This window comes from Pelodiscus sinensis, chromosome 1, assembly GCF_052426305.1.
Source record: "Pelodiscus sinensis isolate ZL-2025 chromosome 1, ASM5242630v1, whole genome shotgun sequence".
NCBI classification, from domain to species: domain Eukaryota; kingdom Metazoa; phylum Chordata; order Testudines; family Trionychidae; genus Pelodiscus; species Pelodiscus sinensis.
The window spans coordinates 344,724,587-344,750,893 of record NC_143052.1 but is presented as its reverse complement, the minus strand read 5'-3'; the positions used below and the strand labels follow the sequence as shown (position 1 = coordinate 344,750,893).

The window sequence follows — 26,307 nt, the reverse complement described above, 5'->3', positions numbered from 1 at the left end:
GGCCTTGTCTCATTTGCTCTTCTTTTGGGTATCATCTCCATTTCTGACTTGTTCTCAGATACCTGCATCACTTGCTTGCATATCTTTGAATTTTCAAATGAAAGCTTTCCCATTGAGGCCATTTGAGAACTGCAGCTTGCTTCACTCCATTATCCCCAAAATCTGAGTCTGGGTTGGGGAAGGGGCATACCACATTTTTTACCTTCACAGCCACTTTCATTTTCTGGTATTTAAAGCTCCATGACTAAGCATTTAGCCTTTTAATCATTTACTTTTAATTCTTAATAGGTTGTGTACACTTTTGAGGACTAAAATGTTAGTGCTTTCTCATCTCCACCCCAAAACTGATTTAAAAGGCCAGAGCAACCCTCATTTATTGGCTTTTTAAATTTATGAAGAACAATAATTTTGTTAAAGGAGAATTAAACCTTCAGAGGCTTTTTACACTATAAATAGTGACTGGATGAAATAGTCTGAATCCACCCAAATCCCCAAAAAGGTCTTATCCTTTTATTCACAAATACTAGGTTATAGCAAGAGTAACTGATTCTCTTGTAAACTTAATTGTTATAAACAAACCTTTTAAATTGAGCTTAAATTACAGGGTTAGCTGTAAAGTTTGGACTTCTCCACTGACCTAATGATTATTGCTAAGTATTAAAGAAAAGCTTCGTACCATTAAGCTGTTGACAAGTGATCAAATCTTAACTCTCTGGGTCCTAGACGTGACTAGTGTAGCTGAAGTCAACGTACTTAACCACCGTGTCTTCTTCATGTAAAGATCAGGGGGCAAGAAGGGGGCCTACTCTTCTCCTCCTGTTGGATTAGGGAAGTTGATGGGGGAGCACTTAGAGGTCAATTTATTGCAGCTAAACAGATGCAATAAATTGACCATTGGTGGATCAATCAATCACTGCAATGATGATCCACTGTGTAGTGAAGACAAGCCCTAAGCTGCACACTATTTCACTTTACTGTTACAAAGCCAACACTTGGCCAACTGAATTACCACAGAAATGTCCCTATTTAAGTGTGGACAAATACTTTGGCATCTCAGATATGCCTAGTTGATGGTAGCTGATATACATTAACTTCTAAATTGAATGGTACAACAATTGATATTATTGTTAGGAACTCAGCTTTGCAAACAAGGTGACTATATATTCATTAGTTAATGCCTATGTTACCCCCACTGGGTGAATTTGAACCTGGGACCTCTGAAGCTTAATATAGGAGCCTCTGCCCTCTACAGCCAGCTGACTCTCAGCCCATTCTGTAGAGGTCTCTTATTCTTATCTGTGGTCTAGGTGCCACTGCATTAACAATGAACCACACTAGGTATGTGGATTACATACTACCCCTAGGCGAGGGGGCGCATCCTGAGCTTCTGAGACCCAGTTGAAATCCCAGACAAGCCCACACTTGTAACAGCCACAGGGTAGATTTGAACCTGGGACGTCTGGAGCTTAATAGAGAAGCATTTACCCTCTGAGCTATAAAGCCTGCTAGCTCTTAGCCCATGCCGTAGAAGTCTCCTGTTATCTGTTGCTGTGGTCTAGGTGCCACTGCATGGGGACAGTGAACCACACTAGGTATGCGGGTTACACCTATTTCCTAGAATCTCGTTTTGCAGCTTAGATATTCATTTACTGTTCTACTAAAGCTGCTGGAATCTGGAGGAGGTTTTTAGTTAGAAAATACCAAAGGATCCTTTTATGTTTTATTGGTTATGTAAACAATTCTAAAATTATTTTGAGGTCAGTGATCAACCTAATACTAGTTGCTAGTAATTACATAAACCCAATATTCCTAGGAGAACAAACCTAAAACTAGGATCACAAAATTAAACGCTTTTTAAAAGCCTTGAAACAGTCGGGCCTCCTTACTGATACATATATTAAGTGTTTTTCAAGCCTTCAATAGTACAGATTAAATAGCAAAGCGATCCCATTCGGTATATAAAATACATTCAACTATAGCTTGGTCTACAGAGTTACGTTGACATAAGACAATTTATGTTGACCTAACTGTGTAAGTGTCTACACTACTATGGTGCACCTACTGATGTAAGCTGCTGAATAAATTGATTTAACTCCCAACTATGCGAGATATTATGGTGACACGCTGTCTGTGAAGACATTGCATTACTTACATCACCTGTTGTCTGCCAACCCCTTCTAAACTGTTAGCCCCAGCGTAACTCCAGCTGTCAGTGCCCTACTTCAGTCGGTGGAAGCTTCCGGTGAGGATGAACACTGCTGAAAAAAGGAGCATGGTGTGGATATGAATCTTCACTTTCATTTCTGCGGTGACTGTATGTCATCTTAACTTTGAAGTGAAGGGTAGACACGCCCTTAGTTCAATAAAGTAAAATAACAGTCCTTTAAAAGTAATGGCAAAAAACCTCTTCATAATTTGCAATCTGATATTAAAGTCCATTCATAATTGGATAGATTAAGTTCAATTGCAGGTACATTTAAAGCCAAAGGATAAAATCCAAGACCCAGTGAAATAAATACTAAAACTCCCATTGACTTCAGAGGGGTCAGGATTGCATCCATTGATTCTGCATTATCCTAATGTACCACTTACCAGAGAATGTGAGGCTTTTATTCAAGATTTATGGCTATATTGACAGTGATCTGTGAAGAACATTTTATAGCAACACTCATCTCTTTTTCCACTCTTCCTTACTAGATGTAAACTCATTCCAGCAAACCACAAAATGGATTGATGATGTCAGAACGGAAAGGGGCAGCGATGTCATTATTATGCTAGTGGGAAATAAAACAGATCTAGCAGATAAGAGGTATGGAGAAATAATTCTTCTTTGTACATTTCTCTTAATCTTATGGCCAATCAGCTGTTGATTTTGCTGGGAGCTCTGCTTAAAAAGATACTTTTATTTTTGGCCCCAAATCTAGTTTGTTTAAATTATGCTGAAGTTTAATGTGAAATAGAAATTTCTTCACATTTAAAAAAATTTGAAATGTTATTTAAGCATTTGCTGGCTTGACTGTGAGCCTCCAGGATGGCATTGTGTGTGACAACCAGAACCAGCACTGTCCTCGGGAATCAGGAAGTGAAATTGACCAGTCTAGCTTCAAAGACCAAACTGAGTGAAATATAAAAATTGAGAGCATCAATGAAGTAAACTAGATTTAAAACATTCGTGTTCAGTAATCTAGGTTTTAGGATAGCCAGCTAATTTAAATGGGCCACCTTGACTTTATTACCGAAAAGCTGAGGGTATTGTTGCAGACAGTCATAAAAATGTAAAGCAAGAAGGGATCTTGAGAGGTCATTTGGTTCATCCCTCACACGCTGAGGCAGAATGGAGTATACTTAGACCATTACTGCACTGTAGAAGCTGCCCTTACGATCATAGTGGCAGTCTCACCACACCTTGCATACCTGGTCATTATAACTACAGTGGGTATCCCTAATGTAAGTGTACTGTAACTGGAAAAACATGCACTTGCTGTCAGGATGTTTTCCCAATCTGTAATTGTCAGGATATTCCTCTCTTTTTGCTCTGATGACGTTCTCTTTCCCAGGCAAGTGTCTATTGAGGAGGGAGAAAGGAAAGCCAAAGAGCTGAATGTAATGTTCATCGAAACTAGTGCAAAAGCAGGATACAATGTAAAACAGGTAAGTGTCATGGGCCAGTGTGTTCTGTGCACTCCATTTGCTGTAATTGTTTTACATCCTGGGATGAGGCAGGATACAACATGCTCTATGGTAGTGAAGATAAGGAAACTAGCTAAGGTCCATAGAGGAACATCTATTCTTCTGTCTGCAGGCAGCATTGCTCGAGTTTTTTAGCTGTCATTTGATAGACCCGCATACAGAGAAATGCTTGGAATCCCATTTACCCAATTTGAAAGAATGTATGATCTCTTTGGGTTGGAACCAAAGGACTCTGGGTATTCAAAAACTGATTAGACTAGTTGGCATGGTTGAAAGCATCGGACATCTGGGATCTATCACCTTTGATTTGCTATGCAATTGTGGACAAGTGAGTCTGACCACATTTCACCCTGGGTAAAATGTGGAGAATAATTACGCTTCACATTTGGAAGCCATTATAAGTGTGAATGATCATTCTCTAACCATCAGCCCATCCTCTCCAGATACCAAGTGGTAGACTTCGTGTCGGGAAAGGTTTCTGAAGTGTGGCAACTGTGGCAGCATTCAGTTTTATGTTGCGAGATGAGCTGCTGCCTTTTTAAATGCTGAACTGCCAAATGAAGCTTTTTCTACCTGTTTTCCTGACGATTTATTTTCCATGTGGCAAATAGCTAATCAGCCTAAGCAGTAAAAGCTACAGCACTAACCTTGTGTGTTTGCATCTGATACGTTTTTTTTCTTGCCTGTGTAGGCAAATATCCATAATTGCAGAATATGAACAGAGGGCTACTGACACTCCTGATCACTGAGACAAGTGCAAGGATAGCGAAGGTGGCACAGTTGCTTTATTGACTTGACATTTCTCATATTGCCTGTTGTCTCTGAGATGCTTGACAAGCAGACCTGGACAGTGAGGTGTTCAAACATGTAGAACTCTCCCATTGAGATATCTAGGAATGCAACTGAAAAGTAGCTCATATATGAAGCACAGAATAATTCATGTTATAACAGTTGTATACCTCTATTGTATACTCTTACTGCACAATTATATACCCTGGTCTTACACTGTGTATCCAAATTAACATGTCAGATTCTAAATGCCCCCCTGCATACCAAGTGGTAACTTATTACAGCTTGCTACGTAATTTCAATTTTAAAACATAGTAAGAAATCAAGTTGTGTTACAGTTTGAACCTCTAAAATCCAGGACTCTCTGGTCTGGCAACATCCATGGTCCGGGAGGACCACAAATAATGTTAGACCAGAGAGCCCCAGCTGGCCAGGCTCAGAAGTACAGCCTGGGCTAGGCTGGCAGTGGGGAGCCCAGCCCCAGCAGGGCCAGCATGGTGGAGAGCACAGTCCTGGCCAGGGCTGGCGGCAGCGGGGGGATGCAGCCCCGGCCGGGGGGACGCAGCTCTGGCCGGGGGCACAGCCCCACTTGGCAGCAGAGCCAACAGCCAGACAGGGAGCCTTGACCTCCCCTTGTCCAGCAAACTCCATTGTTCGGCATGACTCTGGTCCCAAGTGTGCCGGACAAGAGAGGTTCAGCTTGTATTACAAATCTGGCTTCACATGATCTTGCCAAACACAAAATACTTAAATAGAATATAAGTAACCATCCAGGGGCCTGCAAACAGAGCTTGGCTTCCAACTAGAGGCTTGAAAGAAGACTGAACAGGAAGGCTTGAATGTTCTGAACTGGTTATTTAGGAGAATCCAGGTCTCACTTCTAATGAGGAATGGTGGTGACTACATATTTCTGTACACTTTAAGAGAAGAGCGAAAATCCTCTGAACTTAACCAAGTTATACTCTTCATGATCACTTCAACTTCCTGTCTGGGCTAGAAAGGCTACATATGTCTCCAAGAGCTAGGTAATGCTGCTTTTTATATTGGTTGGAACTGTACTGGACAGGGACATCTGGGTCCTCAATGTAGTTCTGATAATGTAGAGAAGCCTGTGGATAAACAAGTCTTTTAATTCTGGCCCTGGATCTCACATGAAGAAGGTGCAACTAAAATATGCATGTAGTGAGGTAAGCACAGTATATGTCATCTCAAGGGCTTGTGTAGACTACACTGAAGTTTCGAAAGAGGATATGCAAATTCTGTGGGAATTTGCATATCTTCCAATCTCACTTTTGAAAGCAGAGCTTTTGAAAGTGAAAGTAGTCTGGACACTGTTTTTTCGGCAAACCTCCCCTTTTTTTGAAAAGCCATGTAAACCTCATTTTTTGAGGAAGAGCTCTGCTTTCGAAAGTGAGATTGGAAGAAGACATGCAAATTCCTTGCATATCTTCTTTCTAGTCTAGACCTAGCCCAAGGTAGTGTCAGATCCCATTTAATTCATTATGTGAGGGCAAACTTTAGCTTTTTGGGTTGTTCAGGAACTTCACTGATGGGATTTTCAATGCAAAGAAGCTATTTCTATAGTTGTGGCCCCATCCCTGAAAGAAAATTTGAAGAAACTTATCAAATGTTCTGTTCAGTCAAATGCCTTTAATTTCTTATTGCAAAACACCATGTAAAGCTAATTTTTCGCTAGACCTAGAATACAATTTTTGTTCTGTTTTCTCGGTTTTCTGAAAAAGAAGATTCAAAGGATCATCAATGGGATGTTCTTCTTTAACTATTGAATAAACTAAAGATTTTTGGATGCAGCAGATTTAGCATTGTATTCAGCAGATCACAGGGATGGTTTTAAATCACTGGAGGCTATTACATGGCATTGGGTGCCATCATAATATAACTGATTAATAATTCATATACCTGTCAAATCTTCATGTGGAAATGGACAAAGGAAAGCTTAAGTGAGCTCTAGCTACGAGTAAGGTTTGTAGAAACAAGTGCACTCTGAGGGGCACTTGACGCAAATGTAGGAGGAATTGTTCTTTCTGTGGGTTTTGATCTTTGTAAAGCAGATAGGATTTAGATTTTTAGAATCCTCTAGACAATCAGAGTTGCTGGGCTGTGTCAACAAAGTAAGCCTAGAAACATTGCTTTAAGGTCTAATAAATAGCTTGCTGGAGCAAGTATCAAGAGGGCAGAGATGAGAAATGGCATTAGTCATTCGGTTTTCCATTTTCTTTGTTGCTGCTTTCAGTGAGTGATCTCGGATTTATCTTACTGATGTACCAAAGATATTCTTCCCCAGACAGAACAGGAAAGGTTATGAATAGCACTTTACAATGGGTGCAATCCCTATGACCTTTTGCATAAGTCACCATATTTATTAAGACTATATGAATGGAGCCAATCAAGGTTGACCTTCCCATGGCTGATAACTTCTGTTCATAATAATGTGATATGAGCTAGCTCTGAAGAATAATTACTGTGTAACTTCATCTTCATACAGAAAGCTGATTCAAGTGTTAAATTAACTGTAGTCCTGAAATGCATATTTTGGGGGAGGGGGGTGCATGAACTGCTTTTATGTAAAATTCTAAGTCAGTCAGTACTGATATCAAGGTTGAAGTAAAGAATTTCACAGATTGTTAGTAGTAGGTTTAGTGCAAGGTTTTGTACATAACATGGTGGCCAATTGCAGTGATTAGGGCATGTTAACTAATCTTTGTCGACTCATAGACTCTAAGGTCAGAAGGGACCATTATGATCATCTAGTCTGACCCCCTGCACAATTCAGGCCACAGAATCTCACCCACCCCCTCCTAGAATAATCCTCTCACCTATATCTCAGATATTGAAGCCTTCAGATAGTTTGAAGACCCCAAGATGCAGAGAATCCTCCAGCTGTGATCTGTGCCCCATGCAACAGAGGAAGGCAAAAAATCTCCAGGGCCTCTGCCAATCTACCCTGGAGGAAAATTCCTTCCCGACCCCAAATATGGTGATCAGCTAAACCCTGAGCATGTGGGCAAGGCTCACCAGCCAGACACCCAGGAAGTTCTCCAGAGTAATTCCTATCATCCCTCCATTGACCTATTTACCACTATAATGAATGGTCAATTAGTTACCAAGATCATGTTATCTCATCAAACCATCCCCTTCATAAACCCATCTAGTTTAATCTTGAAACCAGATAGATCTTTTGCCCCCACTACTTCCCTTGGAAGGCCGTTCCAAATCCTCACTCCTCTAATGGCTAGAAACCTTCGTCTAATCTCAAGTCTAAACTTCCTACTAGCCAGTTTATCCATTTGTTCTTGTGCCCACATTGGTATTAAGCTTAAATAATTCCTCTCCTTTCCTGGTATTTATCCCTCTAATATATTTAAAAAGAGCAATCATGTCCCTCCTCAGCCTTCTTTTGATTAAGGTAAACAAGCCAAGCTCCTTGAGTCTCCTTTCATAAGACAGGTTTTCCATTCCTCGGATCATCCTAATGGCCCTTCTTTGTACCTGTTCCAGTTTGAATTCATCCTTCTTAAACATGGGAGACCAGAACTGCACACAGTATTCCAAATGGGGTCTCACCAATGCCTTGTGTAATGGCACTAACACCTCCTTATCCCTACTGGAAATACCTCGCCTAATACATCCCAAGACTGTATTAGCCTTTTTCACGGCCATGTCACAGTGGCAGCTCATAGTCATCCTATAATCAACCAGGACTCCGACGTGGTAGGAGTGAATGGAATGGCAGGTTAGGTAGGTCATCTTGTTATTTTCAAATCCCTGAAATTTATTGTGGGCACTTGCTTTTATTCATTACGGTCTTACATGTAGCACTCCACAGACTGAGTACTTTTATCCCTTCTCTCCAGGATATACCTCACAGTGAGACGCCATGAATTCCAGTGTCGCTATTTTATATAATATATATGGATAGATTGATTGATTGATTGATTACTGGTGGAGCAAGTGACTAGAAGGGACAGGTGGCCCAAACATAATGTATTTTAGAATAGGTGTGAGAAGAAAATATTTTGGAAGCTCTCCTAAACTTATTGGTCATAATCATTAGCCTCTGGTTGTCAAGAGTAGGGTATCACATCAGTCATACTGAATTTTAATGCTGTCTAACTTGTGTGTTCTCAGTACATGGATAGGGTGATAGATGTCTTACAAACCTCTACAGGGGGTTCATAAGTTGTATTTGCCCTTATGTTTTGAAACAGTTCTTGAAATATAGCATTCAGGAAACTTAATCTCTTATTCTTCCAGGGTAAATGGTAGGATAATGACATCAGGCAGGAGACAGCAGCCCCAGCACTTGACTCTTCCATTGCTCCTGTGCTAGCCCTTGCCCTCGTGTAATCTCCTTTGTTTTTTGGCCTCTTGTTCATTATTCTGTGTTGCTGGCAAGCAGAGAAGAGATGGAAAAAGGGCAGAGCCTGGGCTTATTTCACCCATCGTGCAGCTAAGAGGATTGCTTGCTCTCAAGCAGGCCTGGACAAAAAACAACACATGGGCTGAATCTGGCCCACCAAGCCACCGGATTTGGCACACCGAGGCAGCGGGGAGCCCCAAACAGACTCCCCTGCTTGCCCTGAAGCCCCACGTGCCATGCAGAAACAGGACTGCAGGGCTCCATTTCTGTTTTAAAACTGGAGCGGGAAGGTTCAGGAGCTGCCCTGCCCCCAGCACAATCCCATTGGCCGGTTTTTGGCCAGAAACTGGTCAGCGGGAGCTGCTTGTTGGAATAACAGGCGGCCACAAAGAACCACACCTCCTCTCCTTGACTAAGTTATTCAATGAATCACATGGCCAGGCATGCAGGTTGGCTGGCTGGCTGGGAAATGTTTTAAGTTAGGCAGGCATGCTAGTTTGGCAGCTGGCAGGTAAGTCTCTTGGCTACAGCCTGCTTCTGGCATCCCAGCCCTTTCCTGCCCCAACCCTCTGTCTTCTCTCCCCCCTCCCCCCAACATACCCAAACCCTCTCCCCCTCTTACAGCCATTCCCCCTCCCAGATCTGGCATTCCAATTTCCTGCCCCAGATGACAATACCCTCCTACCCTAGGTCACATCCCAAACCCCTGCACTTCAGTCCCCTGCCCTAGGTCACAACTGCCTCCTTCACCCAAACTCCCTCCCAGACTCCAGTCTCCCTCCTGCACCCCAGTCCCTTACCCCAAGCTCCCTTTTGCACCCGACCTCCATCCTAGACCCCGCATCTCCTTCATTAATACCATGAAAGAGTGCGGCCCTCAACCACTTTCCAAAACCTTGGGAGTGATCCACTGTCAAAAATTATTGCCCGCTCCTGCTCTAGAGTGTGCCACTGGCATGCTGTGCAGCTCCCACATCTCCTGGCTGTTCTCTGGCACTGAGCTCCCTTCCTTGTTGGCCAGAGGAGATGAAGAAGACTGGGTTCTCTGGACCTGAGCATGGCCTCTGGCTCAACAGCACTTAGTCAAGTTCAAAACAAGGACTCACTTGACCACCTGGTTTCACCTTGTAGTCAAATAGGTGGAAAAGGTTTGCATCAGCAGATAAATTAGCTTGGAAACCTGAGCATGTGAGGCATTTTTAGTTGCCTTAGTGGTTCCACCTGGCATTTGCATTTACCCATCTTCTCCCTAGGAATGTCTTGAATAAAGAAACAAAGGAAACCAGGCTTGTCCATTCTTTTAGCCACAGAGTCCACCAAGATGGGTACATGTCAGTGTTTCTCGCAGGCTTCTATTCTGCTCCCAGATCTGTTGGTTCAGGGCCCTCTCCAAATATGCAGCTGCAGATTTGTAAAGGCATGTAGGCATCTAACACCTGTTAATATCAATGGAATCCAGGCTATTAAATTATTTTTAAAAATCTGAGCTGTACGCCTTATGCATGTGGTGCTCCTGGCTTGAAAAAGAAGAATACTTGAAGTTAAATTGGAGATGCTGTGAGCAGCTTTTCAGACACACTTCTGTTACGAGGCATGGTCTCATCCAGTAGTATATTAGAAAGTTGGTAGGGTTGCTTCCTACGGTTAAGGTAGTTACATCCGAGCAAAGTTGTACCTTCTGCTGACCTAGAATTTCTCTAAGTAAGTTTTAGCAAAGTCCCTCAAGTTTCTTGTAGGTTCAAGGGGTCACTTCAGGATTAAGGGAAAGCTGGATTGCTTTTAGATTTACTTTACAGTTCTGCCTTTCTGCAAAAATTCTCTTTATTGTATTTATTGGCCAAAACAGGGCTATGAAAGGCTTTGAGATTCATGCTATGCAGGGTGTGTCTCAGAATCTTACAAATCAATAAGCCAACTGAGCCCTTAGTGTATTAGGGTTCACTCTGTTGGGTCGTGAGAAGGGGGGGGTCTTAGAAGAACTCTTATAGCAGCTATCTGGTATGTTTTACATGTGGTGTTAAAGAACAGCAGGCTGAATGTGGCATCACTTGATGTGGCACATGACAGGATGGATTTCTCATAGCAGTAGTCCAAGAACCACAGTCCCATGAAGTAACACTGTTCTGTAGATAGAAGGACCAAGTCTTAAGAGTTTGACATGTTCTCTCCTCCATTTGTTTTTTGTCTGCAGCTAATGGGGAAGAATTGCTATCTGTCTCCAATTACTGTCCCTGTAGAACAGGGGTGGGCAAATGAGCCTCCATGGGCTGGCTGCCCTGCCTCTCCCACACCCCCAGGCCAATTGAGATCTGGGGATGGGGGAGCGCACAAACTCTCCCTTCGCTGCAAGGGGCGTGCAGCATCAGAGGGAACCACCAGCTGTTTTAAAACAGCTGGCTGTTCTTTCTAGCTGCCATGCATCCCTGGCAGGGTGGGGGCAGGGAGCAAGAGACTTCACTGCTCCCCTCACTCCCAGGTCCTGATTGGCCTGGGGTCAGGGGGAGTACATGAAGTCTCCTCCCACTATGGTGCCTACAGGGAACTGCCAACTGTTTTAAAAACAGCTGGCAATTCTCTAGACATGTGATGGGGAGAAGACTTCACACACTCTCCGAACCCCATACCAATCAGGTCTGTGGACAGGGGAGCATAAGAAGTCTCCTGACTCCACTCCTTCCACCTGAGATCCCACCCTTTTCAGGACCACTTCAGAAATTTGTGAAGTAGCCCCCTTGAAAAATTATTGTCCACCTCTGCTGTAGAATGAGACTTCTTCCTAATCACTATTCCCTAGGGGCAGACTCCTTTCTCTCAGCTCTTGTGCATGGGTTCTCTCCTAGGATGGTGACCATCCTATCTCTCCTTCCCTGTTCATTCAGCAACCAGGGAGAGAAGGGTTGGATATGGAAAGGGGTGTGAGTCCCTGGTTAGAAGAGAAGTAGAGAAGTCCATTTTAATCTGATTTCCTTATGATATTCTAAGGTGTTAGATCTCCAGCTGGGTTGAATCGATTAGCTGGCACAGAAGTGGTGGGGTATCTTGACTCTCCTGAACTGGCTGTTCTCCTGCCTAATGTAATTGGAGGAGGAGTGACCCATCAGTCTGTTGTAGCAGAATGAGATGTAAAAACTTCCTGGTGAGAGATTCTCCTTGTGCCTATTGCTTTTTCGTACTCCTGTGTTTCACCCCCTGCCTTCGAAAGGTGTCAAGTGTATGCAGCTGCCTGTGAAATTCCTAAGTCAGTGAGATAAAATACACTGGCTGCTGGTGTGGGTACTTGAAGCTACTGTGAAGGAATAAGGTCTCCGGGTACAAAGCTGCTTTCTAGCCATCATACTTTCCCTAATTGGATTTATTCACACATGCTCTGGCTGATAAGCACATGGCTCATAAAAGAGAGTGGATTTTCTTAGCTGCCAATTCCCTTTTTTAGTCCAGTAATGTTTGTTGAAAATCCAGGGAAAGGCATAATTTTTGTGCCTTGCCAGACTATAAAGAAGGGATTGCTGTATTACACTTATCCTTCCTGTCAACAGCTGGCTTTAAATGCCATAATCTAATCAGTTCCTATCAACAGATTTTCTTTTTAAAAATGTTAATTTTTGACTGAGTTTGTGACCTTGACTGTAGGTGCTGGTGAATATCGCTAGAAGAGACGGTGTGGAGTAGGGATGTGAGCAGCTAATTGACTAGTAGATTAGTCGCTCCCCATGTCTTGCTACCTCTATCAGGAGGAGGAGGGGATGCTTGGGGGGTGAGGATCAGCTTAAAATCTTGCTCCCCCCAGCTCTGTGGGAGGGGGCAGGGGCACAGCGGCAGTGTTCCGCCTTTGAAATGTACAGGTGTCCCAGCAAGGGATCTTGTACATTTCAAAGCGGAAGCGCCGCATGGAGCCTGGGGCCAGTGGGAGCCCAGGCTCCATGCAGCATTTCAGTGTCTTAAATGTATAAGAGCCCCTGTTGGGACTCTGGTACATTTCAAAGGTGGAATGCCAGCCGCATGGCACTTCTGCCTTTGAAATGTAGCAACAGCCGGGCAGGCTCTTAGTACATTTCACAGCGGAAGTGCCTTTATTGACTAATTGAATAGTCGATGGAAATTCCATCGGCTATTTGATTAGTTGACTAATCTAATTTTAACATTCCTAGCGTGGAGAAGAGGACTCACGTTCCGTACTTCTGTAACCGTTTTCCCAGGGATCCCAAAGCACTTTATGCAGATCAACAGAAGACATAGTGAGAAAGGGATCCTTCTAAAAACTGTGGCACAGAAAGTTTCTGTGATTTTCCCAGTAACATACAAGAAGTCTGATAGCGCTGAGACACTAGCAGCTGTTTCGGTGTCCTTTCTAGAGTGTTTTGTGTTCGGGCCAGATTTTCTAAAGAGACCCACAACCACAGTTGGGTCAGACTTTCAGACACTCAGCTCATCTTTAGGGTTTGGAAGAAGTGGCTAGATTGTCAAGATTACAGCATGTTGGATGCTGAGCTAGCCTGGGTCCTCAGCTCCTTCCTTCATCCTTCCATCTTGTTTGCCTCAGAAATAGCAGGTGAGCTTATACCTGGTTCCATATCTCTCAATGCCTAGCAAAACCAAATTTTGTTCTAGCATACCGTAGTGTATAAATGTCTTTTGAATAGAATTAAATGATCCTTGGGCTTACATTGCCCTGCAGCTCAGTTTTATTATTATTTGTACATTCACCATAAATGTTCATGGTGCTTTAAAGACAATTTCCGTGCCCTGATGATCTTTCTATCTGCTCAGTTTTTCTTATGCAAAATTTTTAGATATGACTCTTTCAGCTTCTAAAACCCACATTTGCTGCGTTTGAGACAGACCTGCAGGATTTCTTTCAGCAGAGATCTGGCCCTGCAGAGGCCACAAGACTGGAGAGGGATGCTTCAAAAGATTCTTTCACAGGAGTGGGAAGGTTGCCACCTCTCCAAGGAATGGGACATGCCTGATGAGAGACTTTTGCAAGAGTTGCCGGATATGAGCTCCATGTCCATTGGTGTTGCAATGTGATGATGAAAGAATCCTGCCCTGGACAAAGCTAGATTATTTTATAGGAAAGATTGCTCCATCCAGAGGTCAGACATGAAGCATTCCTGGCTGGAGGAGAGCATTCATTAATAGGACCCAACTGAAAAAGCACATTGTGCCTTAAATGTAAAATCTGAATAACTTGGGTAGTGAATGCTACCTACATGCAATGGTAGGAAGGACAGGCTAAGCTGATAGAGGGAATTCAGATACGGCCAGTAACATGTGACCACGTGTTTTGGCTTATCCTAAAGTCGCTACCAAAAGAGAATAAGGCATTTCAGCTCTGGAAGAGCAATGGGCACAAATATACCACTAGACTCTTAAGATTTCTAGTGGATTTAGAGATGGAATCTTAAGCAACTGCTTGGATCACTGACTATAAAGATCTTGCCCTTTCAAGAGGATGATCAATTTTATATTGAGAGCGCCATCCAAATCCTTCTTTAAATATAAGTAAAAGGAAAGGGGTTGGCAGGAATGCCTGTACGTGATTTTATCATAATGGCCATGAAAGTCCTGCTGACCAATTGGGAAAGAGGGAAACTTTTTCTCCCCGACTTCTTCCTTTGACCTAGGCAAAGTGCCAATATCTTTCTAGTTTAAAAAATGCTGTATTGAAAAATACATTGGAGGCAGTGCTGCTTTTTCTAACAATTATGCATGAAGTATGCTGACAAGATTGTATTTTGGGAAGCAAAGTTGGGATAACAGATGTGAGGTAGAAGTGAGAAATTGACCAACTTATACAATGTCTTGATACCAGAACTCAGGCTGGCCAGATACTTAAGTCTAGTTCTCCTCTGTACATTGTCATGCTAAATTGGTTTAATTATTCCCTGGTCAGCAAATCCTTCCATTCACACTTGGGAAGAACAGGCATTTATCCTATAGACTTTTTTGTCTGTCCCCCATTCACCACTGATGCACAGTATGTTTAAGCATCTGAGAAGCTGATGTGTTTTGTCAGTATTTCTTGTCAGTGGCTGCTTTTTATTGCAGCTGGTGTACAAGAAGTCAGTTAAATATTTCAAAGAGGTTGTTCTGACTGGATGGCTCTGGGGAATTGCAGGAAGACAGGGAGACCAGCACCACGATACAAAGTTTTGTACTTCTAGGTCATTAATTCACATCCAGCCCAGATTGGTACTTGAGCCATTGCAGGCAAGGCCTGTATGAAATATGTGTGTTCTGTTCTCAGGTCATGTCTTGTGTGGCAAAGCTCCGACCATGCCCTGTGGGTCCCGCACTTCTGACAGACAGTGTTTGTTTCAGAGACTCGCTGTGACCCTCCACACAGCCTTCTTTTTTCTCCAGGCAAGGGCCACAGCCTGCTGAGCCATACTCAACACAGGCTAGTCCACAGTTGGGGTGAAAACCCAATTGGTCTCCCTTCTCGGGGTAGACTCTGTGATGAGTGGGGAGAGTTGGGAGAACCCAGGTAGCAGCAAGAGATAGGATTACTTTCACTCATCTGGCAGCTTTTTCCCTGGCCACTTCCCCAAATGATCCCTCCTAATGCCTTTCCTCTGGTACCTGAGCAAGTCTCTCGCTCTCTTACCCCTACCTTCAGCAACATGCTTCCTCCTTTTAGTCCTTTACTCTTTTCCTTCCCTCTTCCTTACCAGGGAAAATCTTTTAAAGCAGCTCCACAGGCCTTAATGGGCTGCAGGTGTCTGAAAAACATTGCCCATATAGGGGCTTTCTTGGCTAAAAACTGATCAGACATAAAGAAGGAAAATGATTGGGAATTTTTGCGATGGTTCCTTCTTCTTAGTTGATGCACAATGTGGCACATAACCAGGATTCATCAGCAAATTTGATCATTAGCTCCCTCAGCACAGACCGAGTACTGATGGGGCATGTGATATGAGCACTGATCCCTCAAGAAGAGGGATGAGATGTTGATAGTTGTGCGGGAAACCTGCTTTGCTGATGCCTCTGTTGTACCTCTTGTTAGTTTTGACCTTACACCTTGAAACAGCTACCGAATTAGTAATGACTAGTAATGACAAATGAACATAGGTCAGATTCCAAACTGTATGTAGGTCTGCCCAGGGAAGACCAACCCCTCAACTCTGTTACATGTAGGCATGGTCTCTTTTAATTTCAGCAACATCTGCATCGTTGATCATGCCAACAATGTCTTAGTGAATTTCATTTTAGCATTGATTCCAGGCGGTAAATTAATTGTATGAACAGGTTCACCCCAGATGTCTGAAAGTAGCTTTTGAAGTTCTTCAGTGTCCTAGATAAGCTGGGTTATTGGGGAGCTTGGGGTTATCCAAGAAGATCAATGAAAGAATAGCGGGCACAGCTGACGCGGTGACCATAGGGTTTGGACGCTTGCTGTCTGTTTCTGTAGCAAGGTTATAGCTTGTTGCATCTCTGCAGCAGCTGCATGTATGTGCTCAGCCAACTGACTGCAAAACTCCCAAAGCACCTGGAATCTCCCAGTCCAGTGTTCATGGTGCCTCTCAGCACATAGGCATATCGTACATGGTAAGCTCAGTATGAATCTTGTGAAAGTTTAACTCAGGTGTGTGTGACAGCTTCGTTCCTATACCTACTACTGGGCATGTATTGTGTACAGTAGCACAGCACCGATCCTCTGCTGTTGAAAGAGTTTTTCAGGGACTACAGAAAAGAGGGAAGAACAGATACTTTCTTGCATCCCCTCTTCTAACACTCGGAGGATCGTACTCAAGTCTGTACATAATTCCCAGAGGCATTGGCAAATGCGGAATGGTGCTGTGGAAGACTATGAAGTTGCATCTACTTGATGTGGCTGGTTCTCTGTAGGTGTTAAAATTAGATTAATCAAATAGTCGATGGAATTCCAACAACTATTCGATTAATCGATAAGGACACTTCTGCTTTGAAATGTAGCAAGAGCCTGCTGGGCTGTTGCTACATTTCAAAGGTGGAAGTGCCGTGCAGCATGGAGCAGACTGAAACGCGGCATGGAGCCTGGGGCCAGTGGGGGACTTACAATCCCCTGTTGGCCCCAGGCTCAATATAGTGCTTCCACTTCGACATGTACAAGAGCCCCAGCAAGGACTCTTGTACGTTTCAAAAGTGGAACTCCGCCCCTGCCCCCTCCTGTGCAGCTGGAGCTGTGGGGAACTGGTTTTTAAGCTGGCTCCCCCCGTATCCCCTCCTCTCTATTCCCCACCTACTCCCCCCTCTCCTCCCCGCCTCTTTCTGAAAGAGGCAACAAGGTGGGGGGAAGTGACAAGTCAACCAGTGTCTTTGCTTATCAGATAGTCGACAAGTTGATTAGTCGCTTACCTCCCTGGTTCTCTGAGAGAACACTGTTCAGCAAAGCCACAATCCTTCGCTGCATGATTCTCCTGTGGAAAAATATCAGAATGCCACAGTGTGAGGAAAATATTTCCTATGTCACACATGAACTCCTTGGGAAATAAGCTTATTGACAGCAAAATTGTGAATGGGATTGGTGGCATAGACTTATGGTGGTAAAAGGCTGCAGGTTTTTGTCCAGAGGGTTGAAGAAATGCTATCTGGCAGACACTGCGCAAAGCCGAGTTCCACATTATAGGAAAGATACTAATTGTAGAATGCACAGAAGAGGGAAAAGGTAGGTTTGACATAGTGCCTCATTTTAAAACACCATGTAGCTGAACATACCAATGACAATGTGTTTGGGCAGGTATGAATTAGAGGCTGAATTCTGCATAAATGGAAAAGACAAACAAGTATCTCTCAAAGCATGGCCAGAGCCAGATTCACTGTACATTCGAGGCCTACATCCTCATTCTAGAACTTAGCATTTGTCTAGTGAGGATCTGAATCCTCAGGTTACACCCGGGGAACCTCATCCCGCAAATAAGTGCTCAGTGCTACAACAAAGATTGGAACTCTGGAGTGCCTGTCTCTCTCAATAAGTTCTTCGTTTCCAAAGACACTAATGGATTGTTTAACTGTGTCCAATTAATTCAACCTCCAATGTTAACAAGAACGTGTCCTCTCTGGTGTCCGAGATTCAAAGGTTACTCTGGGTGTTGTACTCTAACCAGTACAGATCTTGAGCTAGTACACAAACACGTATGAAGTCATTCCGTTGTGTCCTGCAGAATTGGAACCTTGTCACAAATGTCATTACTCGTGTAATGAGTTTTTTCTTTTACCTTTCTCTTTTGCAGCTTTTCCGACGTGTGGCAGCTGCCTTGCCTGGAATGGAGAGCACACAGGACAAAAGCAGAGAAGATAGTATCCTTTACTTGTTCGAGCCATAATTCTGTGGCTGTACAGCTAGGTGCTTTCCCCAATGGGGACTTGCAATCCCTGAGTACATACAGGATGGGGGAGGGAGAGGTATAAATATAAAATTGGACCCTGCCTAGTTGTTTTTACTGGGCTGATTGCTTATGAGCATCACCAAAGTGTGTGCTGAGGAAAGATACGATCCTTACAGACTAGTTCAGTGCAGATGTTCCATGCTGTAGGAGCAGCATGGAAGAAATTGCAAGGCCACTTGTGGAACAAGCTGTAAAGAGAACAAGGGAGGTATTGAGCCTGGGATCAGCAGAGGTGGGAGGGTTATGCAGGGACACGAGTGAAAAAACAGGGATGATCAGAGTTGGAAATGAGGACAAGAGGCTTGAATTTAATGTGTCAGGAAAGAGGATTCAAAGGAGGGTGACACAGATCAACAGGCCAGAGAATTCTTAGTCCAGCATCTTGAACAGGTTAGATGTCAAGGAGGAGTTTGCAATAGTCAAGGTAGGGCCCTGAAGCATTTGTGATCTGGATCCAAGACTTGTTTTATAGAGGATGAAGCTGCAAGACTTGGGTGCCAAACTGACTGAAGGATATAGGCCTATATAGTACGTAAAGAATGCAGAGGGCTTAGGAGGAAAGACCTACCGAACATGGCCAAAAATCATACTGCTTCAGCTGAGATGGTCGCTGAATGGAGGCATGTTATGTGTGTTTCCAAGTAGCATGCAATAAAAATCACTCAGCATAGAGAGGAAAGGCTGGGAATACTGTTACAGGAGTCCCTTGGAGAAGGGGCATAAAGGGATTTCCACAAGAGGTGCTTTGCTCAGATGTAGGAGTTCCCGCTGATAGTCACAGAAGTCAAGACAGGATGAGGCTTTGAGAAGCTGGGTACAATTAGCAAACTCTACACCATCTATAACCCCTCAGGTACAAACACCAAGGTCTGTCCTCTTCCTGACCACATCTGGGGACCTCTGCTTCTGCTCCCCCATTATCTCTGCTTCTCTTGACACTGCAAGGAACAAGGGAGATGGTGCAGTAATTGGAGAAAGGGCTAATGGTGGGCTCCTGAGTATGGGGGACATGAGCATGCATTTTTCAAGGGGATGAAGCCAAAGGAGTGGGCAGGGTTGAGAAAGAGGGCATTCAAGTGGGAGTGGGTGGGTTATTGTGGGTGGTGCTAGGGGATGAGAGGAGGTGAGGATCAATGTGGATGACAAGGACGCAGGAGTGGAGAAGGTGAAGAGATGACAGCAGAGCTAGATCTTGTTGGAAAGAGGGTGGAAGATAAAGGGGAGGTTATTTAGGGGATAATCTGTTTCAAATAACCAGCTGGCAGCGTGAGGGGGAAGTTCTACAGCACTGTTTGGAAAGGAATGCTAGAACTGGAAGAAAGCATACCTGGAATGCAGAAAGTTAGCCTGTCGGGTGTAGAGTAACGATCCTGTAAAGCCATGATTTTAGCAGCTGAGAGTTGCATCTATTAAATCCTGGGCTTTCTGTGTGTAGCACGCACTTGATTACTCAAGGACCTTTTCTCAGCGGCACACAGCTGACAGGCTAATCAGTGCCTATTTTATTATTGAGAAGGACAGTGTCAGAACTCAGTCCTTGCCTGTAGTAGCTCCTATTGATTCCTGCTGCCTCCATCAGGGAGTTGTATCCTGTCTCCAAATGTGAGAGCTATAAAGCCACTTTCCATTGGGCTTTCTGCAGAGTGCAGATAGCAGAGCAACTTGCCGCTGTGTGTCTCCTCTGCTGTTGAGGGGGTCAAGACCAGCAATGAGATTTTTTCCATTTCCTATTACTTACAGAACCATGTGGGGTTCAAGGAACTTGGGCTAATCATCAGGCTTTCTTGCTCCAGAACTGATCTGCATAGTGTTGGCAGAGCTGTAGCTTTAAGCCTCTTTATTAAACAACTTTCTCTTAACTGTGCGAGGATTTAGAGAATCAAAACAAGACAGATCTGTAACAATGGGTTCTTCAGTTCTTTGTTTCTTGCTGACTTTTACTTTACCCCATTTATCTCCTTCCCAAGAACTTCCTCCGCAAGTATAGATCATTGGGGCAACCAGCTGCATGAACTGTATGCCACCTTGAATTACCTGAGCCGAATCCTCTGAGACGTGTGCTGAGCTGCCATGAATCTGCATGTTTAGGGATTTGTGTTCTACATTGTGCTTGTCATCTGTGGGTGCGCTGTAATGATGGAGCCAGAGCCTTAGGGTGTGTCAACACTGCACCCTTACCTCGAACTAAGCAAATTGCGTGGCTTATTTCGAGGTAATTTCAAAATAGCTTATTTTGAAATTTAGCACAGTCTATGCAGCCCCAAACTTCAAAATAAATCGCTATTCTACATGTATTCTACCCCTTCAAAGAACACTAGTAGATTAGTAAGGCATGATTTCCCTTTACAGAAACCATGTTGACTTTTCCTCAACAATTATGTTCATGTATTTGTCTGACAATTTTATTCTTTACTATAGTTTCAACTAATTTGCCTGGTACTTATGTTAGATTTACCAGTCTGTAATTGCCAGGATCACTTCTAGAGCCCTTTTTAAATATTGGCATCACATTAGCTATCTTCCAGTCATTAGGTACAGAAGCTGATTTAAAGGACAGGTTACAAACCATAGTTAATAGTTCCACAGTTTTACTTCTGAGTTCTTTCAGAACTCTTGGGTGAATGCCATCTGGTTCCGGTGACGTGTTACTGTTTATCTGCTTGTTCCAAAACCTCCTCTAATGACACCTCATTCTGGGACAAATCCTCAGATTTGTCACCTAAAAAGAATGACTCAGGTTTGGGAATCTCCCCATTATCCTCAGCCATGAAGACCAAAGCAAATAATTAATTTAGTTTCAGGGTGGCAGGATAAATGCCTAAAATCCCATGATGGGTATGGGAATTAGACCAAACTCCTCTAGGAAATCATGAATTGACTGAAGACTCATTACTGCGTTTAGTGCATGTAGGGTTCGTGGTGACGAAGTGGATGCTGCGAGTATAATTAACTGCATGTACTTGTCTGTGAATTTGGAAATTGCCTTTTTCTCATCAAGGACAAAACCAATGGTAAAGGTTTTGTGACAGTGCCTCTAGGGCCCTCCTGAACCTGCAGATTGAGAGTCTGAACCTTAAAATCCTCATTTTGATACTCCTCTTTCCCTCATTGCAGTTCTGATAGTCGCCTGTTTCTGGGCAAGCATTTGTGAGGGACTGGACATTCTGTGGCAAAAGCCAAGTTACCATCTCTCCCACTGTGAGCCTGCGGTTACTTTCACTAGCTTTTTGGGCACTTATCACTCTTCTCGCCTGCCACATCCCTTTGCCCCACACAGCCCCCTGGGTACAGTGCTGTGGGTGCAGTGATAATTGAGGGAACCTTTTTCTTTGAGGCTGGGGAGTGCTCGGAGCAGCAGAAAGTAGTGAGGGTTGCCAAGAAGCATCTGCTCTCCTTACCCTATTGCCTTCGGGCTCTGCAGTGGCAGTGAGAGGCTGTGGAAAACTTTCTTTAAAATAGGGTTACCAACTTTCTACTCCCACACAACCAGGCACTCCTGCCCCACCGAGGCCATACCCCATTCATACCATCACTTTCACTGAGCTGCCTCGGGGGTAGGGGTATGAGATCTGGGGTGAGACCAGAAACGAATTCAGGGTGTGGGGGGGGGGGCGCGGCAGCTCTGGACCAAGGCAGTGGGTTGGGACATGACAGGTGTGAGGGCTCCGGCTGGGTCTGTGGCTATGGGTTGGGGCTAGGGCTGAGGGGGTTGGGGTGCAGAAGGGGGCTCTGGGCTCAGACCAAGGAATTTGGCAGGCAGGAAGGAGGATTGAAGTTGGTGTGGTTGAGGGAGGCATACGGGGGGGCTGGCTCCCAGTGGCACTTATCTCAAGCAGCTCCCAGAAGCTGCACCATGTTAGGCTTGATGTGTTGTGTTCCTCTGAAAATGCCAGCCGAAAGCCCCACCTAGATGCAGTGCAGAGAAATGTGGCAGAACGAGGGTGACTGCCAACCATCGTTGCTGGCTCCTGTTTTCAGCAGGAGGCTAGCTTTGGACTGAGCAATGCCAAAAGGGGAGTGTGCCAATGTGTTTGCCTTAACTTACTTCTTCCAGTGATTGACATAAAACTGGAAAAGCCTCAAGAGCAGCCCGTCAGTGAAGGAGGTTGTTCCTGCTAATACCATGTTGCTTCTCTCACCTTTCTCCAGAACATCACTGCTTCCCCTCCCTTTACTCTTCATTGACTGCGGTGTGAATATTGGCTTGAACCGTCCCCTCAGTAATAACGTATTGCAATTCATCGTTGCTGGCTGTCTCGTGGAGATGATCTATTAGCTTCACAAGCGCGCACGCGCGCGCACACACACACACACACACACGCACACACAAAAGAAAATGTCAGTGTCTTCACTATTTATAAGGAAAAAAAATAAAGCCAAAATATTCCAGTATATTCCAGTTATAACTTTAACAAGATAGGTACCGTTTCTAAATATTTGTTCCTTTTTTAATATGTTATGATATTGCACTTTGAAATGATGGAAATCAAGTAAGTTTTGAATGGAGTTAGTCAAGAAGTATATGCAGAATAACACATACACTGTACACACTTGATTTCTCTATCAAACTGGAAATGGTGAGACCACAAAAGAGAGGCAGAGTTGGCATATCCTTAAGAGTTAGATGCTACCTTTTCCATATAAAACAAATGAACAAAAGCTATAATAATCTACGCTGAAATGCTTAAACATTTTGGAAACCTGACATTTTAGCAGGGTTGGGATGCTGAAAAAGGCTACTGAGACTTTTAGTCTTTGCAGAGTCAAATTTCCAAGAAAGCATTCCCAGCAATACTAAAGTGTCTTTCTGATATTGATAAATGGCGCTTTGGGGGAGGACCCCATGTACTAAAGAAACACTTTTGCAGGAGAAAAGTAAACCGATGTCTTGGATTTGCAGTTTTAAAAGCATTTTTTATGAAGAACTCCAGTCAAGGAAATTACTACTTGAGAGATTGGAATGTGATGTTTTGGCTATTGTGTCAGAGAGAAAAGCAATTTTAAAAAAGGAATTTTGAAACACAGTGTAGCATTAGCCCTAAAACCAAATTTGTATCTGTTAATTGACATGTCCAGTTTTGGCAGAAAGACAAAACAGCATTTGATGGAACAAGTAGCAACATTACAATAATTTATAGTTAATATGGGGTGTATTGATTCAAGAACAGCACACGGTTTTCCTTATCATGGTCCTAACTAAACTGAGGAAGGGGGCGGGAGGTGTTTACTTTTGAGCCTACATAATTAGAATTGAAAGATCCTACGCAACAAAGAAGGGAATTCTAATAAGTTGGAAGAAACTTACGATTATGCAGACACATGCCTTTAATTTTTAGCATTTTTTTATGTTGGGTCTTCCAAGTTGTGTTAGTTTTTTCATTAGATCTGTATAGTTTGGTTAAATAGCTAATAATTTAGTTTTATATTTAACTAAGCTACAATTAACCATTTTTCTTTTATATTTATTTCTTGGCTTAATTTTTTTTACTATTTTCAGTATTTTTTGTTTTTTTGAGGAATAGCTGTAGAGCTTTGCCAGTGTTGCAAGATGTAGCCACCCAAGAAACACAGAGAAACCAATACACTAGAAGCGTACCCTCGTAATCTTTACTAGTCCTTGTGTGAAATTTGCTGTGTCAGTTAATAAACACAATTGTAAATACATTGTTTGCAGGAAGTGTTGGTGAGTTACAGTGCAGGAAAAAATTCCTGAGTCTACTTATGAGTGTCACTTAATCAACAAAGTCCTTCCTTTCTCCCACTGAAAATAACCAAATGGGGGGAGGAAAGGGGATAATGCCCCCTTCCCCACTGCTGTTATCTGGCAATATTCAGAGAAGGTGTGAAATTCTGCATTCTGGAGTAAAATGTCAAATCGTGACCTGCCCTGGATTTATAACAACTCTGCATACCAATAACTTAACATTAAAGGCAGAAATGAGATGTAAAGTGCTTTTATAATGCAATATTAAAGGCGATTTTTTTGACGTGGCATGTGTTGAAATAAACATCAGTGAAATATGATGAAGGATCATATTCTTTATTTCAAAGAAGCTGATGCGGAGAGGAAAACCTGGCTACTTTTCCTGTATTTAGTCGCCTTTATTGTGCAAAAAACAAAAACCCCGTCTAGCTGCTTTTAATATTCAGTTTTCTTTGGCTTGGGTTCTTATAGCAATTCTGTTCAATAGTTTGGATTCCTGTAAACCAGCGCAGCATTTTTGCCTCCATAAAATACTGTACAAGGAAAACACCAGAACAGGAGGTTTTAAAGCAGCTTGTTGCTCTGCACTTTTAACCTTGAAGCGTTTGACAAGCTAGTCTTAGGCAGGCAAGTCAGATGACGACTCAAGCAAGTAGTCCTTTCTCAGCTGAGTTGCTGTGCTTATTTTAATGGGGCTACTTGTGCACACTATAGACTGCTCATCTGAATAAGGGCTTGCAAGATCAGCCCGTTAGAACTTGTCTTTGCCTGAACATGAGTAGTAGAACCTGACCTCAAGGAGTCTTGAACATTGTAAATACTTTGTGGTGGTATAAACCAGGACAACTCATGTTTTTAACATTTTCAGCTGCTGTTGGTGTATTCCTACTGAGCCCAGGACATACCCCTGACTAGCCAATGTGTGTAATGCAATTTGTCCCTGCATCCACTGACTGCAGTCATTGTTTCCATAATTCCCAATGCATGTTCCAATACTACCCCCTTTTTTTAGTGAAAGGAAGTCTCTGATAATGTACATGGAAGCAGAATGTTTAGGGAATGTACAATGCTTCCTCATTCCAAGCTGCTTAGATTTTCTTTGCTCCATCCACGCTTCCAGTTGACCTATGATAACAGGCTCGTTTGTAAATAGGGTTTTAAAATGGTAAAAATTTCCACTTTGTTTCTTGTCCCCTTTCCACTCTGGCTTGATGTACAGTACTTTCTGCAACTATCCATTATTCACTATTTTTGTCTTGATGGAAAGTAGCTAAAGAAATTGTAAAAGGGCGGGGGAAAGGTTCTTTCTCGTCATGTTGGAATGTCACTGGTACCTCAACTCTGTTTGATAATATAAACCAAACTCCTTAGCGCTTGAACTAAATAAATACCTGTCTCATTGGAATGCTTTGATGGCTCTTTTCTGTAAGGACGTCAGTAAATATACGTGGTGGGGCGGGGGTAGGAAGGGTCTCAATGATCTCTATATGTAGTAGGAAGCTTTGATCTCTTCTCTTGGAACAAGAAAATATCTCAAGCTATCTCCTCCCCCCAAAGTAAGCTTAATGTGTCCATGAGATCCTCTCCAATCTAAGCTTTAAGTCCACAAAGAGCATCACTTTCACGTCACGTAGGACAAACAAGAGCAGCCTTTGCAATGTTGGCTCTTGGCTATAGCAGTCATTCTTTCTCTCTCCTTCCCCTGCAGCTGGTGGCCGCTGGTACCTTGGCAAGCCGTAATCTCCCCTTTTCTGTTTTAAAACCCTTGTAAAGGAAAATAGCAATCCCTCAGGCAGGTAAGTTGGTGGCCAGTGTCTGTGTTAAACCAGAGACTGTTGCTATGTCTGGCCTCCCATTGGTCAGACCCTGACATCCCAGAAGTAGCTGCTAGATGGGGTATTGTGAAGGGGTGTGCAAAAAGGAGAGGAAGCTGTGACTGCTTGTGTAGATCCTGCTCGTAGGCCCCACTCTAATCAAGAATAAAGAGGGTAGTCCTATTGGGATCCAGGAAATGCCTGCCCATGGCTAAAGGAGGATCCACTGAGCCCAGGAAGCCAAATAGTTATGGGCACCAAATTAAAAGAAACCAAAATGGGTAGGCAGGGAGGTCAAAAGGCTAAAACAAGGGAACCAGAAGGGGACACTGAGCAGAGAGCCCAAAAGCATGGAGGGAGCCAGTGGACACTACCCAGAGGAACTCTGCCTGAATGCATAAATGGATGCAGGAACAGAAATAGGCACCTCCTTCAGCCGACCTCTGCTCCCCGTAGAGATGGTGGTGGTGAGACTGCATGGTGAGGCAGCAGCAGTAAAATGCTGAAGCGCTGTTACATTTAGGGTTGACAACCACTAGCCAAGACCACGGAGGGAGAAAT

General features: G+C 43.5%; 1 protein-coding gene across 2 annotated transcripts in view; it reads left to right on the top strand.

Annotated features, from left to right (window-relative positions):
• RAB6A (RAB6A, member RAS oncogene family) overlaps nucleotides 1–22,547 on the top strand; it is a 100,930-nt gene extending 78,383 nt beyond the window's left edge. For both annotated transcript variants that reach the window (XM_075919572.2, XM_075919573.2), the window contains exons 5-8: nucleotides 2,698–2,809; nucleotides 3,558–3,651; nucleotides 18,073–18,139; nucleotides 22,283–22,547. In XM_075919572.2, the coding sequence (XP_075775687.1) occupies nucleotides 2,698–2,809; nucleotides 3,558–3,651; nucleotides 18,073–18,139; nucleotides 22,283–22,347 (338 nt within the window). In that variant the 3' untranslated portion in view covers nucleotides 22,348–22,547. The remainder of the gene's footprint in view (nucleotides 1–2,697; nucleotides 2,810–3,557; nucleotides 3,652–18,072; nucleotides 18,140–22,282) is intronic.
• The last annotated feature ends 3,760 nt before the right edge of the window (nucleotides 22,548–26,307 follow it).